General features: G+C 38.0%; 1 protein-coding gene across 2 annotated transcripts in view; it reads left to right on the top strand.

Moving 5' to 3' along the window:
• UNC80 (unc-80 homolog, NALCN channel complex subunit) overlaps window positions 1-18,729 on the top strand; it is a 225,382-nt gene that overhangs the window by 43,948 nt on the left and 162,705 nt on the right. For both annotated transcript variants that reach the window (XM_032859910.1, XM_032859911.1), the window contains exons 8-14: window positions 3,052-3,313; window positions 4,406-4,540; window positions 6,686-6,902; window positions 7,543-7,719; window positions 8,714-8,982; window positions 10,069-10,437; window positions 15,335-15,481. In XM_032859910.1, coding sequence (XP_032715801.1) covers window positions 3,052-3,313; window positions 4,406-4,540; window positions 6,686-6,902; window positions 7,543-7,719; window positions 8,714-8,982; window positions 10,069-10,437; window positions 15,335-15,481 — 1,576 coding nt within the window. The remainder of the gene's footprint in view (window positions 1-3,051; window positions 3,314-4,405; window positions 4,541-6,685; window positions 6,903-7,542; window positions 7,720-8,713; window positions 8,983-10,068; window positions 10,438-15,334; window positions 15,482-18,729) is intronic.

Raw genomic sequence — 18,729 nt, 5'->3', positions numbered from 1 at the left:
ATATATGTGTGTGTGTGTGTGTGTGTGTGTATACACACACACACACACACACACACACACACATATACAAAAATAAGGGTAAACACAATGCAATATTTATTACACTCGGGAGAGGATAGTTCACTCGGTCCAGCAGTGGACACAGTGTGGGGCCGTGCACACATAGTACAAGCGCATGGCGTCCTCAGTCCGGGCACTATGTGACTAGAAGAACACTGACTCCTTGTGGCCACACTTTTGGCACTGGTGGTCCTCGGTCCACGGCAACGTGGGGTCCTAGGATACGTCAGTGATGATCTGGGTCAGTTCGTCCACTTCGTGCGTGATCTTGTTGACGTAGATGCAGCTGTTGTCGGCTTCCTGCTGGTAATCACAATTCCCGTATGCGGTTCTCCTTGTTCTCCTTGGAATATGACTATAAAGATGAAAATTGAAAAAAAATTCTAAAAAAGGAATTGATAAGAAGTTGGTGCTGCTGGGTACTAGGCACTATGGGAGCTGAGCAAAGGGAAAACTGAGTGCTGTGGAAGCCTGGTCCTAGGAAAAAATGCCCATGCTGTGGAAGCCATGTGTACTGCAGGAGTTAACCACTAGACAACCCACAAATACTACAGGAGCCTGGTCTGGAGTAGTTGTACACACATTGCAGGAATGTGTTGAGAAAATACAACAGGGCAAGAACATGAAATTCTTTCTTCCTACAATACATTTTTCCATTTCATCTACTGACAAAGTTAACATCATGTCAGCAATCAATGGAAAATATTTAAAGGTCTCAGATCCATTTCCACAGAGCTAGAAAAAAAGATACACTTGGAGCTAAGAAGCTGTGAATAAATATTTGGTAAACCAAAGCAAACGTGGTAATGAGGTTGGATTGGTATGCACAGGCAGATTATGCAGGTCATGTTGACCACTATGAGAAGCTTGTATTTTATTTTAAGAATGATTTATCAATCTGGGGCACCTGGGTGTCTCAGTGGGTTAAGGCCTCTGCCTTCGGCTCAGGTCATGATCCCAGGGTCCTGGGATCAAGCCCCGCATCAGGCTCTCTGCTCAGCAGGGAGCCTTCTTCCTCATCCCACTCTCTCTCTGCCTGCCTCTCTGCCTACTTGTGATCTCTGTCTGTCAAATAAATGAATAATGTCTTTAAAAAAAAAAAAAAGAATGGTTTATCAACTATTGAAAGAGTTGGAGGAGAGGAAAGGAGGAACCAGAGAAGAAACAATGAGACTAGTAGGAAGTAATTACAATAAGCCTAATATAAGATGTTGGTGTCTGTGGAGTTGATAAGAAGTGGTAGGAAGGAGAATCTATGGGACTTTCTTATGGATTGAAAGTTGACATGCAGTTGATACTCAAAGAGTATTCGATCTCCCTGGAAATAGGATAAATTCTAGCATAACATATATGGAAACTTAGATGATTGTAGAAAGCTTCTCCTTATATGACTGCCAACTCAGTTAAATAATTGTATTTAGGGTTTAGTACTGTAGTACCCTATGTGGCTGAGTTTTAACTTCTATATAGTTTTCTAACTATCAATCAAAATACTCAAGATTAGACTACAAAACAACATTGACTGTCAAACCACCGTGTACGTAAGCAATTGCCCCTCAACACACCAGACAATATTACTAATGAGAGTAGAAAGAGCCAAGAGCAACATGTGCTTTAGGAGAGCACAAAAACTGTGAAAATGATCTCCAGAGTGCCAGACATGATCTGGGTTTGCATATTTGAACTTTTTACTGCAGCCCATGGTAAGAGATCTATTTTACGTCATGACTAATTACAATTATAGTGAAACAGGTCTTTCCAAACATACAAATCCTTATTCCATTTGTTGCATTCTAATGGTTTTTATTCTAGTTAACATTTCAATAGTAGTCATATACTTCTGAATTAATTTCTTGAACCAATCAAGAGCCATAACCTTCAGTTCAAAAAATATGGTCTGGAAAATTCAGGAAATCTTCTCACTTCTTAATGGTTGCATTTTTTTTTTTTAAGTTCTTCATGTGTGGGCTGTGTCATTTGCTAGTTGATAGCAGGGTACAAAAATTTCCCTTTTGAATACCCTAACTCGGGAAGAAACTGGGTTTGGGAGTTAAGTTTAGATTTTAGATTTAAGGTTTCATTTTGGATCTTAGGAGTTCTCAGTTTATAATTTGTTATTTATTGGCTGGCTATCATTCCCTGGACCATATGTTACTCAAGATGAAGAAGTTAAACTTATATATCTTCACATCCCCTAAGGTACCTAGGATGATGTAGTATATTTAATAATTGTTTAAACCTATTTTATAGTGTAATTAAGTTAAACACTAAATAGTAACCCTATCATGTGTTTAAATTGAGTAATAAAATTTCAGAACCTTGAGATTTTTTTCAAATTAGTTTTGCTATTTTATATGAATATATAGAGTTTTCAAAATGATTTCAAAATTTTGAAAATTTTCTTCATAATATAACTTCTGCTTATTTAGTACTTTGCAGGTTCTCCAGTTATTTTACATGGTATTAACACCAATAATTGATTAAGATAGCCAATAAGGTACACAAATATTCCCATTTCTATCAAGGTTAAAGAAAAAAACCAAACTGATAACATTGTGTAAAAGGAACGTCACGATCTGAAACTCATTTATTTCTATAGACTCTCCTCAACACCCACCATCCAAATTACTCACCAACTAATACCAGTTGCTTACTCTCCCCCACCTACCCAAAACTCATGACTTTTTCTAACTCCACATTTGTAGGCATGGTTTCCTCTGACTGAAATGCTGATCTACCCTCCTGCCCCATCCTCAACTTAGCCTAGCTGATTCCTAGTTATCCTTCAAAACTCTTTCTAACCTCTCTACTTCTGGGAAGTATCTAGCAAAAGTGAAATGAGTGGGACCAGTTGTGGGTATAGTAGAGTAAACTACACAAAAGATAAGTGGATGAATAAGTAAACAAATGAGAAAAGTAAAGCTATAAACCATGTTGTGTCACCCCTTGGGATGTTTGCCAATACAATCATCTTTCTGTCATTGGAAACAGAGCCTCTCTTGTGATACCTCCATGCCAAAGGTCCCGCTATGCCACCTACTTTGACGTTGCTGTTCTTCGCTGCTTGCTCCAGCCCCACTGGTCTGAGGAAGGCACTCAGTGGTCTCTGATGTACTATCTACAAAGGCTGCGGCACATGTTGGAAGAGAAGCCTGAAAAACCTCCAGAGCCAGATATTCCTCTCTTGCCCAGACCCAGGAGCAGCTCGATGGTGGCAGCAGCTCCCTCACTAGTGAACACCCACAAAACCCAAGTAAGAGAAACTCAGTGCATTGTCTTTTGAATCAACAACTTTGGCCATAACAGATTCTTTTTTTCTCCTATTCATCCATCTCTTTATTCCAGTGCTGACCACTTATTAGTGGGTTACTCTGATATTATTATCCTTTCCCTTTTATCTTTTATTGCTAGATAATTTTGGTTCTTTCGTAGCATTTAATTTACCATTCAAACAAGGGTATCTAAATACCTCTCACTCACACTAATCTAGAGTTGAGACTCTGTTGATCCAGAATAATAGAAAATTTCCCAACTGAAGTGCTAGTCAATAGATAGTTCTCTCATACAACTGTTGATTACTGATATCATGAAATGTGTGACACTAACATTTTACTGAACATGGTTTACCTTCTTTTGCATAGCTCAAAATTTTTATCACCTCAATATCATAATTAGAAATATTTCCTTTGGACATATAGTCTTCCTATTTATTATAGATGTTTGGAAAAATAAACTGACTATATCCTGATTTGATGACATCCCCCTGAAAATCACTTTTTGATAAATGAATGTGCTAATACCGGCTTGAACACTTATTCTTTCCCTCTTTCTCATTGATACCATGTGTGTTGGATATGTAGAGAAAAATGGTGATCTGCAGTGTGTCCCACTTGTTTGGTTTAATTAATTATGAATTGGCTATATCTGAAAATGTCTATATATTCTGAAAGTAAACATGAGCAACATTAGAGTGAAAAGGAGAGATATTCTGTTTTAGTAGTAGATGATTCTACCCAAAATAAAAATCTCTTTCGGTGAACCATTAAACAGAAAAACTTTTTTTTAATGGAAAGAGAAAACGAGATACCTTTCTTGGCTTTCCCAAATATGGAGCTTCTTGTTCTCACTGTTAAAAACTCCAAACAGGGGTTATAGTTAATATATAACATATCTCCTCCAAAGCAGGATATGGATTCTAAAAGTCTAGAACTACAAGTTAAACAGTTCATAGATATCAAAACATTAGGCACACCCCTATTAAAAATATGACATCTCAATAAGAAAAGTCTTTGGATATAAAGCCCTAAGTACTTGATTGTGAAGTCTGCCTTTATTGTCTATTAAGGACCTCACCATGAAGTGTAATGAAGAGGAAAAATCTCTTAGCCCTGAGGCCTTTTCTAAGGTTTCGTTGACCAATTTACGTAGGTCTGCAGTCCCAGATCTTTCTTCAGACCTTGGCATGAACATTTTTAAGAAGGTGAGTAGAACCATTTAAGCTCTATAATATTTTGGCACTTGGAAAAAAAATCAGTAGGACATGAGGTCATGCTACAGAATGGGTTAGGCTGGGAAAGGAACATTTAGAAGAGAAGTCAGCCCCCACTTATAGAACTGGTTTGCAGCATGACCGTGTGTGAGTCCCTCTGTATGCATGAATGTTTCCCATTCTTAATGTTACCAAGCTCAATTCTGATGAAGTGTGTAGAGTGCTTTCAGTGGTAGTGGAGATAGTTGTGGTAGCCATGATAGCAACTTGTATTTGTACGGTTCCTCTCATTTTATCAAGGATTTTATATAAATGGTTCTCATTTAATCCAATGAGATTCTAAATTTCTACATTTTGCACCTAAGAAAATGAGCCTTACTGAAGTCTTATTCAGAGTGATGGGATCATCATGGAACATTTATTCTTGAGGTCATCTCTAGTTTAAAGACAACAAAGCAAACAAAACTCTGTAAATAAAGTAGTAAATCCTTACAACAAATCACTAAATTTTCTACCCTCACAACTTTTTATAGGCCATCTCATAGGTTTCCATTCAATAAACATTTACTATGCATCCATTAGACCTCTAAAAAATGAGAAATTAAAAGCAGAGTCAAGTGTACACTTGGGAGTCACCTAACCAGTGTTCAAATTCTTGCTCTGCCACCTTCAACCTCTGTGACCCTAGTCAAATGATACTAAGTATCAGTTCCTTCATTTGTAAATTGGATACATAACATACTTACTTCAAAAGGTTATGAGGATTGAGATAATACCTGTAAATTCCTCCCTGTGCCTGGTACTTAGTTAATACTCAATGAATGTTAATTATTCTCAAAAAAGAAAGGAGCTAAGCTTTAGAAATTTTAGCAGTTTGTGAAAGGTTGAGTCCAAACTCAAAACCAGGTCTTGTTCAAGCTAGGTCATGCCTTTATGAATCTACCATTCCATCTCTCTTTTTGTAAATATATGGAACCAATCAGCTAGGATATAATCTGTAGAATAATGTATGTGTAGTAGCTTCATTTTCTATTTTTCAAAATGATTAGTTCAGCTGTGTTCATGAAAGACACAGAACATATTGTTAACTTACATACGAGCTCAGAATGTTGCTATGCAAGCAGTCATGTCTACCGTCATTGATAATGTAATGATAGACAATGGCTGTAGTTTTTCTTAAAATGTCAGTAATCCAGGGGAATAAGTTTTCAGTACTGACTACACATGAGAATCTCTGGGGAGACAAAAAAAATTGCTGTGCCCAGACCCGCACCCAAACCAATTAGGTCAGAATTGCTGCAGGTTAGACCCAGACATTGGTATATTTTAAAAGCTTCTCAAGAAATTCTTAACTCTTATTTCTACTGGATTTTGAACTTGTTTGACAGGAGTAATGGGTTTGTACCAATTCATGCTTTGTATCTTCTGACTTTATGGACAGTGGCACACACTTGAAGTTGTCTGGCTGGAAAAATTGATTTCAATCCTGGAAAAATGAAACAGATAATAACTGGCTGGTTCAAGTGGTGACTCTAGAATCCTATACTGTAACCTATGGTTCTCAAATTTAGCATTTATCAGAATCACCTACAGGGCTTATTAAAACACAAGTGCTGATGGGGCACCTGGGTGGCTCAGTCGTTAAGCGTCTGCCTTCTGCTCAGGTCATGATCCCAGGGTCCTGGGTTTGAGACCCACATCAGGCTCCCTGCTAGGTGGGAAGCCTGCTTCTCCTTCTCCCATTCCCTCTGTTTGTGTTTCCTCTCTGTGTTTCTCTCTGTCAAATAAATAAAAACCTTTAAAAAAAAAACAAAACACAACTGCTGGACCTTACCTTCAAGGTTTCTAATCTAGTTTATTTGGAGTTGAACCTGACAATTTGTATTTCTAACAGTTTCCCAGTTGATACTGATCCCACTGGTCCAGTGACAACACAAGCTAGCAGAAAGACCCAGGGAATATGTTACATTTTGTTTTGTGTCTTTCGCTCTTTTAACACATTATGGAAATTTCACCCATCTCTATTGGATGTTACTCATTGACTTTCTGGTCTCTTCTCCCTGGAACATTCCTGTATTTTACTGCAGATTATTATTATTTGTGCTGTGCCTAATCCTTTACCTCTCATCCTCATAGTTCAAGAGTCGCAAAGAAGACCGAGAGAGGAAAGGCTCGATCCCATTCCACCACACAGGGAAGAGGAGGCCCCGAAGAATGGGGGTGCCATTCCTGCTTCACGAGGACCACCTGGATGTATCCCCAACCCGAAGCACATTCTCCTTCGGAAGTTTCTCTGGGCTTGGTGAAGACAGGCGAGGCATTGAAAAAGGAGGCTGGCAAACCACCATTTTAGGTGACCACAAGGAGTTTTCAAAGTAGGGCAGAGCTTGAGTGACCTGTTTAGAAATCTGGATCTAGGGCTCCGGGGCAAATCTGCATCTTTCTTGAACAGTTTAGTCAAGAAATGTGGGCCCAGATGCTAGCTTCTAGTACCAAAGGAATGCAGATAATTTAATTAAATATGGAAGAACTGTGTATAATTAGGCAGGTAATGGCCCTATTTCTTAGGGACTTTAGATGTGGAAACATGGCCTTAAAGGGTCTTGTGCATTAGGATTCATCGTGATTCCAAAAACAGACTTTAATTTGGATATTAGAAAAGGAAAATGTAAAGAAAAGAGAAAGAAGCTTCTCCCCCCTTCCTGGATGGCATATTTAGAAAGCCAGCTTAAATTCAGAAACTGAGAGCTTTCTGGGACTCCATATATGGTTTCTAACATTTGGCTTAGATTGGGGCTGATCTTACGACAGACAACTTCATCCATCATCTTGACCCTGACTATTCCTAGAACAAGTCCAATGTCTGCTACTTGGCTGTGCCTCAGGCACTTCCTAATGTCCCTTTATCCTCCCTGCTGTCCTTTGGAAAGACAACATCTCAGCAGAGAATCTTTCATTTTTAAATTCTCTCGTGGTGCTCTTGTCCATCTCAGGGAAATTTACCCGGCGGGGCAGTTCAGATGCAGCCACGGAGATGGAGAGCCTGAGTGCCAGGCACTCCCACTCCCACCACACCCTGGTGAGTGACCTGCCAGATCACTCCAACAGCCACGGAGAAAACACTGTCAAGGAAGGTGGGTCGGAGGCGACACCTGCAGGCGGGAGTTCAGGTTCCTTTTCCTGTTTCCTGTTTTTACTCCATATTCCATTTTCATTGCAATCTGGCTCCTCCTACTTTTTAAAAACTTGCATTCATGTATTACATTTACTTGTGAGCCATTCTTGGGATTTCCTTTGTAGCAAAAGCTATTTGATGGCACACTGCAAACACTATACCTCTCAGAGGGGAAGGAAGCCATTCATCTTTGTTTTCAAAAGGTCATAGACCCATGGGGCTAGAACAGTCTTAGAAGACAGTTATATTCAGTACCACAGTCCCCTGTATGATGTCCCTCGAAAGGTCTTATCTACCTTCAATGAGAGGAAAGTCACTGCCTTCCAGGGCTATGGATTCCTTTTTCAGACAGCTGCTATTTCAAATAAGTGCCTTATATGCTTCATGTGGAAAAAACATGTGTGTCTGGGTGGAAGCCAAATTGGTCTCTTATTCTCTACTCTTAACCTACAAGCAGAAATTGAAGCCCTCTTTTCCTTGGAGTATGTGTCAAGTATTTGATGATACCAGTTACTTCCACCACAAATTTATGTTCCATTACTCTTGAACAAAGGAGAAAAAAGTCTTCCTTATTTGCTGTTGCTTAAATATGCTAGATAAAACCAAATATTTTACCAGCCACAAACTTGTGGGGAAATACTTCAACTAAACCAGTTGCTAAATCATTAGTAAATCCTGAATATGCATAGATGCTACTATATCAGTAGGATCTGCCATTTAAGAATGGGTAAAATCCACCTGTTAAACAAAAGTTAAACTCTAGCCCGGGTCTTAAGGAAGCCAGTTGGAATTCACATTTTCTATAACTTTCATTTTTGCCAGATGTCACTTGGCCTTGACCCAAGGCAATTTTGTGGGAATTGAGAATAGCTTTGAGACTGCACGTCAAACATCTACAACACCCTCAGCTCTGACTGTGACCATGAGAGTGTAACTGCCTGCTACGAGCTAATATGGGGAAAATTAAGACATTGCTTTCTTTTTATTAGTGCGATCCCAGATCTCCACAATCACAGTTGCAACCTTCAACACCACTTTGGCATCGTTCAACGTAGGCTACGCAGACTTTTTCAGTGAGCATATGAGGAAGCTCTGCAACCAGGTGCCTATCCCGGAGATGCCACATGAACCTTTGGCATGTGCAAATCTGCCCCGAAGCCTCACAGACTCCTGCATAAACTACAGCTACTTAGAGGACACGGAACATATCGATGGGACGAATAACTTTGTCCACAAGAATGGCATGCTTGATCTTTCAGTAAGAAGCAAGAATTTCTCTTACCAAGGCTTGAAAGATAATGACTCTTTGATCCAGTTTTTATAATGCTATAAAATAGATTCTTAGCAATGTTGAACCTTAAAATGAAAAGGCTACCCATATAAAAAAATTTCACAAATGTGTCAGCCATCACCGAGGCAACTTTCCCTTTTTATTTTTTTTCAAGCATTACGTTCGATGTGATCTGACCTCAGAATATTTTTATAATCCAAAAACATTAGCAAATCCTGAATATGCTTATGTAAAATACACATAAATGAGTATGGGCTAAGTCTCGTTTCTCTAGAATAAGAGTAAAAAGTTCTGTTTATTTTCTTTTATTATACAAGCAACATGACTGCAAACCTCCTGGGTAGCAAGGGAAAATGAATAGAACCCCGTTAAAAGATTTAAACTTGCATTCTCAAGAATGCCTGTCTTGATTATAGTTATTAGCAAATGAAAGGGTTGTTATAGTTTATAATTATATTTCACAAAATTGTTTATTTCATATTAGAAAATGGGCTCAGCAAATAATTTAATATATTAAAATCAATGAAAAGACATAATTTAAACATGCAAATATTTTGCATTTAAAATTGAGGTGTAAATAATGATACAATTGTGAATGCCTAAATGTTTCTCGATTATGTGGATGTGGGAATCATTGTTTTTTATCTATTATGACAGAAAGTGAAAGGCAGAGGATTAAAACCCTTTGATTTAAAAAGTCAGTTGAACCTGTTTCCATTTAGGTGAAAAATTATGGTCCCATTAATTCACTGTTCTTCAGTATCCCTATTAACAGTATTATGATAAGTTTTGGAATACTTCAGTGAGATAATACACAATTTTTTTTTTATACATACGTTTTATGTCTTTGGGTGACTTATACTTAAGTTAAGCACATACACAAGGTCCCAGTGCAATTTAAATAGGCACATTTGAAAATTACCTCAATTATTTATGCTTAAGTACATAAAAGAGCCTAAAAGAAATGTATTAAACAGAATAACAAAATCTATGTAGGGAGAGATAGTTCAGGTAAACTAATCACCTTCTGTTCATCTTTTTCTTTCCCTCCAGGTGGTTCTGAAGGCTGTTTATCTTGTCCTGAATCACGACATCAGTTCTCGCATCTGTGATGTAGCACTAAACATTGTAGAATGCTTGCTTCAGCTTGGTGTGGTGCCTTGTGTAGAAAAGAACAGAAAAAAGAGTGAAAACAAGGAACATGAAACTACAGAAAAAAGAGCCAGTGAGGGAACCTTCCAGTTCAAAGGTGTATCTGGAAGTTCACCCTGTGGATTCGGGGGCCCTTCAGTTAGTGGAGCTGGAGATGGTGGAGGAGAAGAAGGAGGCGGAGATGGAGGCGGTGGAGGAGGTGATGGAGGAGGAGGAGGAGGAGGAGGCGGAGGTGGACCTTATGAGAAGAATGATAAGAACCAAGAGAAGGTATGAGTGAACCACCTTCTGTGTTCTCATGAAATGTTGCCCCTAATTTCTTTCCAGTGCTTGCTTGCCAAGAATTTTACAACTAGTCCCTAAAGAAAGTCGTGAGCCTAGAAATCTCTTCAGTGGGTTCTCACCAGGCATTAGTAGAAATGGTTAGATGAAATGGTATTCTCAACTCAAAAACCATTGACATTCAAGCAGTGTTAGAGCTAATTTCCTGGTCATGTTATTTAGGGTAGTATCTCAGTTATACTATATGACCATCACTCACAGTCTGTCAAGAATAGCCTCTTTCTCAAGTTTTTCAGGGTCTGACCAAATCAAGGACTCTTTTCTTCTCAGAATGCCATAACAAAATACCATAGATTGGGTGGATTAAACAACATAAATTCTCTTCTCACATTTCTGGAGGCTGGGAAGATCAAGATGAAGGTGCCAGCGAGGCTTCTGAAGCTTCTTCTCTTGGGTTATAGGTGGCTGCCATCTTGCTGTATACTCACATGTCCTCTTTTTTTCTGTACACACAGAGAGAGAGAGAGAGAGAGAAGGAGAGAGAGAGAGTCCTCTGGTGTCCATTCTTATAAGGATACTGATCTCATCAAACTAGAGCCCCACTCTCATGAAATCATCTAATCCTAATTACCTTCCAAAAGCCACATCTTCAAACACCATCACATTGAAGGTTAATGCTTCGACATGTGAATTTGGGAAAAATATATTCAGTCCATAACAAGCTGTATAATTTTTCTTCAAGATGATGTTTTTTTCTCTTGATCTAAGGAACACGTTTTTTGGGCAGCCAATTTCAATCACTGTTGAAGAAAGTGAAGAATTTTGTTCAGCTAATTGGTAGCTTTCAAAGACTAGTCTTGGTGCACTCATGTCTCAGTGTTTCACAACTTATGTTTTTAGCTTTCTTATTATTGATAATTCCTGAATTTAATTCCCTTTGCCTTGGCAATACCTCATTTATGATCTCTGCACTTAATGCCAAAAATTAGTTTTTTCCTTTACTTTGGGTTCTAAATAAATACCATAGCTTGGGGCTCTCAGGGGGCTCAGTCAGCTGAGTGTCCTATTCTTGGTTTCATCAGGTCTTGATCTCAGCGTTGTGAATTCAAGCCCCACATTGGGTTCCTCAGTGCCATGGTGGGCATGGAACCTACTTTAAAAAAATAAAAAAAAAAAAAAAAAAAAACAGAGAGAGAGAGAGAAAGAAAGAAAAAAGAATTACCATAGTTTGAATTCACATAACTTACACTGGTTTCAGTTCAGGGTTTTTGTTGGAAAATACTGTTAACAAATTGAAATCAACAGAAGATTTGAATATTTGATGTCAGGATGTACATATCAGGTCAAGTGTTTACAGGTGTAAGATGACGTGTGCAGAGTTCTACCATCTACATAATTATCTAAACTATGAATTGTCCATCTGAATAAGTGTTGTGGTGCTTCTTCCTCTTATAATTTCTTCTCTATCTTTTTCTAATCCTACTTGATCCATTTTTAATGTGCATCGATCATCTGTGTTTCTTCATCTCATTTTCTACTATCTTCCTAATATTTTAGGTCTCTCATCCAAATATGCTTTCCCAATATTCTTGGGTTCCTGAACTCTTTCTTTAGGATTTTCTTCCTCTGACTTAATCATAAATGTGTATTTTCCAATTCTTTTTTTTAAGATTTTATTTATTTATTTGTCAGAGAGAGAGCTCAAGCAGAGGGAGCAGTGGGCAAAGGGAGAAGCAGGCTCTTCACTGGTCAGACCCTGAAAATCTTGAGGAAAGGTATTCTGTGAGTGATGGTCATATAGTATAACTGAGATACTACCCTAAAGAAATAACATGACCAGGAAATTAGCTCTAACACTGCTTGAATGTCAAGCAGGAGCTTGATGGGGACTTGATCCCAGGACTCTGGGATCATGATCTGAGCCAAATGAAGACTCTTAACTGACTGAGCTACCCAAGCATCCCTAGTGTATTTTCCAATTCTGACAGTATCTTCCAGTGCTTAAGGTTGTCAACTTCTTACCTCTTCATACATTGCTGAGGATAATCCAAAAATCCTCGGATCTCACTCTTACTAAATGTCCATGTTTTATCTTTCAATATAAGCTGGCTACTCAAAGAGATAATAGATGGTATTTTATCCAATATAATATTCAAGGGAAAATAGAAAGAAAAAAATAAGAGTTGTGAAATTTTGATAGGTTTTTATTATTAAAGCTTAGATAGTTCAACTAAATTAAAGAGGGCTTTGTTATGTATCTTAAGAATTTCTGAGGTCATTATTAGTATTATATTTTTACTTTTAGTTCTAAAATTTTACCCAATTGGTATCTGCATATGATTTCTTTTTGTAGACTTGCAAGTCTCTTGCCAATTTAAAATCCAGTTAGTATCCTAAATACTTGATAATGTAAACCGTATTTGAACAGAAGTTATCACTCTTGGTTAGATGGAATTTTTTGAAGTCAGATATGTAGTCTTCAAAACAACCACCAAGTAATCAATGTTTCATAGTTAGTTCTGGAAAAAAAGTACTCTTTGTAAAACAAATAATTTATAAAATAAAACCTAACCGTAGGTTAAGTACATGTATTTCTGATTCACACAGGTCTCTTCTGCCCCAAATCTCTGTATTTTCAGTAGAATCTGAGAGTTTATCTAATTTTATAGTGTAGTAATACCAGAAGCATGGGGAATTTATTAATTCAGAAAGGAAGATCTAATTCTATTTCTATATATGTCACTAACTAATACTGAGAGCTTGAAATGTTATTTAATATCTGTCCTGATTTCTGTCTGTAGCTTGGTACATTTTTCTGAATGTCTCCTGTAAGAGGAACCTAAATCCTAAGGACATCTGAAGGTGTAAAGAAAGCCAAACCTGAATAGATATTTACTAAGAGCTTTTGGACCTAGAGATTTTTTTTTTTTTAAAGGAACATACAGTAATCTAAAAATGGGTGTAAACCTATCTTCCAAATCAGGCCCTACCCAGGGTGAACTTTTCTGAGGCACTACTTACTGCCTTTAGCTGTACAGTCGGTGCACCACACAAGGGCTCGTGGCTAAGGCTGAGTCAAGAAGTACTGAGATCCAGCCTATACTCTGCTCACTGAGCTATTCAACCAAGAGATGCATCTGCTAAAAGGGCTCATCTTTTTCTAACTCATCTACCCACAGGAATGCCTTTTCTAATTTGCACAAAGTAGTCTCAAAAGAGAGCAGTGTCCCACACCTAGAAATATATATATAATATATATATATAATTATACATATAATTATGTATATAATACATATAAATACATATAAAATAAATATAAAATATGTATATATTATTATGATTCCCATTTTGTAGGGCACACAGTGGTTAAGTGGCTGGCCCAAGGTTATGGAGCTAAGATGTGAATCCAAACATTTCTGAATTGCTGTATATATAGTAAATAAGTTAGTAAGTTTCTATTGATAATTTCTGAGTCTTCCATTTGCAACAGTCTGATATACAGAGTACCCAGGAAATGGACTGAGATGTGGAGATGTGTGTGCAGGAAGTTTCCTGAGGCGGCCTCTCAGGATCAACAACTGTGAGGTTATAAAAGAAGCAGGACGAGGTAGAGAGAGAAGTTGAACTACAATGTAGTTGTAACAGACTTCAGCTCATCACACAGAGAGCTCTAAAGCAAGGATGACTCCTCAAAAGTAATCTCCAGGTGGAGAAAAGGAGCCCACATTTATACCCCTAAACCTGCATTATGCCTTTGACCAGCCATTGGAAGCAGAGTGCTACCAGGAAGAGCATTAACCTTAGGTGAGGCAACCCTCCTTTAGCTAAGAGCAACGGCCAGTTAGGATCTCAGTAGAGAGCTGTCAGCCAGGAACACTTCCAGGTTTAGAGAATGCTCAGTTTTGCAGGGGGCATCTCAGCACTGCATCCACTACATGAGGCTGTAGATTAGAAAAGGAGGACCAACGACGTAGCTTTTTAGGGGAGGGGAGTCTACCTTTCCCTATCATGGATGACGTCTTGGTAACACCATCTCTTTCACTCCCTACCCACACTGGAGTACTTTCAGTGTGTGATATCATTTGCTTAGCCACCTGTTCCACATGACAATGGAAAACCACTCCACCATTTACAGAACAATGCTTATCCATTATTTCCTTTGTTCTGCACAGTAAACCGATATAGACAGGGAAATTATTAGGATCCTTCTGCCTCTTTGGAGATAATTCACAGAAGTTCATTTTTTTCTGGAAGCTGTGTCCTTCACTAACAGCAAGGATTAAATGGGGCAAAAGAGAGGATGATAACCATTCTGATTATTCATCTCAGGAAAGCTTCCTATTTACCTGCAAAGGAAGAAACAAGCTGAATGTTGACAAATTTCTTTATATTCTCACTTTGCTGGTGCGTGAGTATTACAATACAGTGAAAATATAAAATTAGGAAGTCCCTTAAAAATGTCAGAAGTTGCCATGTGATTTCAAAGTTCCAGACTTTTATCAGTTCCAGAAATTTAGCAATAATCGTTGCCTGGCAGTACTATCAGAAACCTGATGATGAGGGTAGCTTCTGGGAAAATCTATTTGCCTTCATCACTGATAGTCCCCATTGTCTCTCTAGGTGGTTCTAATAGTCTGCAAAGGATACAGTAAGCATGTTTTCTAATCAAGAGGTCTACATTTATATCCTTTAGCACTAGAGGATGATCAAAATGCACATTTTTCTTTCTTTTAAAAGCAATCTGGATTTTAGAAAGGTTAACTTGCTTGTTGAGCCCTTGACAATTCTGTTTTTCAAGTTGTACGTGCTCACCATAAAACATATAAAACTCGGTTTAATCACAAAATGGAATGGCAGTACCAAAAGGGCTTTGTGACTTTTCTAGGATGAAAATACACCTGTAAGCAACCATAGGCTTGCTCTGACCATGCTCATTAAAATAGTGAAGTCTTTGGGATGTGCCTATGGTTGTGGAGAAGGACATCGAGGGCTCTCTGGAGATCGTCTGAGACACCAGGTATTCCGAGAGAATGTAAGAGAATTACAGTAGATTCCATTTCCTCTCCTTCCCTGCCTCCAATTTAAAAATGAGTCCTTTGACAATGAGGGTCAGTGTTCCCTGAAAAATATTGCATTTCATAGGCATGATTAATGATGATTCAGAGTGGGAAGATTCCCACAACATATCTCAAGACCTCAAAAACCCAGGCCTAGGAAAGCTTAATTGGGAAAACACTTCTGCCTTCTGCCTAGAGCAGGCCAACTCCCAGTTGGTGAAAGGATGTATAATTGGAATGTGTGAATTAAAGTTTGCAAGACATTGGCAAAGATTAATGTATTTAAGGAGCCTCTGAGGGGCTGTGACGAATGACTTTTTGATCATTTGCCTGGGTACAATAGAAACATATTTTATGTTAAATAATGGGGTCAAAGTTTAGGACTCAGTTTGTCATTCTTTCATAGGTATGGAAAATGGCCCTTATTGGGACAAAACAGGACTATAAAAGTAGCCCGTCATGTTCTGGCTGCTTTGTTTGAGAATGAACCTTGTCTCCTTTGTATTTGAGATCATGTCCCTTTGAACTGTGTGAAACTTGAAACTCTGCCCTTGGGCTTGCAAAGCATAATTCTGTCATGGAATATGATCTTACTCCTGCTCATTTTCACTTGCCTCAGCTGATTGCTACTTTTCCCTTCACTCTTGAGCAATAACCCACCTACATAGCAAGTCCAAGCTAGGACAGTTGCCTCATACATACATTTGAATTGAAATTGTAAGAAAATATCCTCCTGAAAATAAGGGTTTTATGCAAATTTGAGTCCAGGAAACCCTTTGGCATATGACGGCAGAGTTTTAGGATCATGTCAACATCTAATGCCAACCTATTTTTTCTTGGTATTAGTTTTTGTCATGAAATGTTCACACAGTACTAGCATGCTGGGTTTTTTTCTTACTCCGTCATCTACCCATCATCTATCCATCTATCCATTCTTGTCTCTGTCTTTTATATGCTTTATGTTGTATTATATTCATTGATTGTTTATATATGGGGGGTTATAGTCACAGTAATTAACTTCTAAATTCTGAACCATGACAACTTTGACCAAGATCTAGATTTTGAGGCTCAAAATGTAAAAATCAAAATAATAATAATAATAAGGCAATAGAAAGCTGAAACCAGCCCCATCTTTGAGCATCTGTATGTGATTTTTATTGTTTGATTTTTAATTCTATCACAGTATGAATAAATGCCTTCATGGTTATTATCACTCCTCATACAGAAGACCAATTCCATGAAATGGCACATTAAACATAATAAGTACCATGCTTTGCTTGGTGGTATAAACTGGCTCTGACACCAGAACCTGTCTTTCTAGACTTGGAGAAAATAGGACAGGTGATCAGAAGCCACTTGAGAGATCACTTGCTGCTTAGTAGTCCACTATGCTTTCCTCATGAGACTACTGAACATTTCCCCTCAGGCTGTCCAGACAGTTTTTTACCTGCCTTCTCAGCTTTCCTGACTTAGAGGGCAACTCTTCCATTCTCTTGTAGCCCAGCTTAATATTCATTATAGGGACTATATTTGCATCTCCTTGCTCAACAAACACATTGTCCAAGAGATACAAACTTGAGACATTATCCCTGGAAAAGTTTATTTCAAGAAGCTGGTTCTTTACAAATTTCTAAAACATTGCATTTTCAGAAGTTACTTAACTTTTAAGATGTTAGGAGTGTTTCTTCTACCAGATCAGGGCCTCTATATTTCTTTAAGGAAGAAAGATAGAAAGAGAGAAAAAACACAGAGGGAGGGAGGGAGGGAGGAAGGAAGAAAGGAAGAAATAGAAGATTACTTTAATGATATACATCAAAATGCTTAATAATTCCGGCATGTGTTTTTTTAGCTTAATCATTTGCAGGTAGTCCCAAACTATTGAAAGGAAATTCACTCTGACAGCTTTGTATCTCTTGGAGAAGTTTAGAATATTCATAGAGAATCAAAATGCTTAAAGTTTGATAGTCTGATTTGATTCTTGCTTAAACTTCCCATGGAACTCACTCAGACATTCTAATAGCCTCTAACGGATGGATTTGAAACTATGCTGCCTTTGGTATATTTTGTAGAGAAGATCACATAATTTGTGCTTCAAGACTTTACAACTCAGAAGTTTAAATTGTTTCGTAAGTGTAACAATGAAGATCTTTGCAAATTCTTTATGGGATAATAATTAAATACTACTTCATGCAGGAAATATTTTAAGTAAATGCTTTGAAAACATAATTTTATAACAAGCAACATTTATTTTGTAAGGGAAAAAAGGAGCTTCACTAAGATCTAGCAACCAATAACCTCTCTGGAATAAAAACACTTATTTTCTCATTATTCTAAGACCTAGTAAAGGGAGAATGAAAACAATTATCAATTCACCTGACTTTGGGATGCAGATGGGGGAATTACAGCAAGGTCATACCAAGAAATTTATTGCTAATTCCAAGTTTTGGCCTTTGAAAATCTTTCTATTTCTTTTCAGACTTTTCTAGAATCTTTCTTTGGGCCTTGATTTGTTAAAGTAATGATATAACTTAACTTTTCTTCTGGGAAACCATTAAGGGCCTACCTTGTACGTTTGAATTCTTAGGGATTGCTTTCTCCAATCTGACTTTCGAGATTGTGCCTGGTTGTCTGAAGTTTTCCATCCTCGGTTAAGGTGGTCCTCACCCAACCACCTCCCTTTCCTTAGCCTGTTCCTTCAACCTAGAGTCTTCTGTTACTTCCCCATTTCATTCCTTTGTCATGGACTTCCTTATATCTCTTACACAGAATGTTTCTTCAAGAGAGCAACTAATCTCTATTCATTCATCCATCATCATAAGTTCTTTTGGAAAGTGGGTGGTACCTAAATAATGTTTGCCCCAATCATTATCTGGACTCTTCATAGGACTACTGTATCATAAGAGAAATAACCTCAGTAAAGGGCAAGACTCTGACTCCTAATTTTGACTCTGCTGTGAACTGTGTCAACTTGGACAAAATCCTTGACTTCTGTGAGCACCAGCTTCCTCAACTATAGTATTGGATGCTCATCAAATCACGAGGTGTGAAAGTCAAATGTTATGTACTTACAAGCAAGAAACATATTTTAACAGCAAAGCACTGTACACATGTGATTTTTCTCTTCATAGTAGGAGAAGGCTGGGAGGCTTTGACTGACACCAGATAGTATCCGCATGTTCCATCTGTGGCCTTCTGCAGCCAATGACCGTGCCTTCATTTGTTC

The sequence above is a fragment of the Lontra canadensis genome, unplaced genomic scaffold (genome assembly GCF_010015895.1).
Source record: "Lontra canadensis isolate GAN:19392208 unplaced genomic scaffold, GSC_riverotter_1.0 scaffold18, whole genome shotgun sequence".
NCBI classification, from domain to species: domain Eukaryota; kingdom Metazoa; phylum Chordata; class Mammalia; order Carnivora; family Mustelidae; genus Lontra; species Lontra canadensis.
Note: the sequence above shows the minus strand (reverse complement) of the source record. Positions and strands in the feature narration are given on the sequence as shown.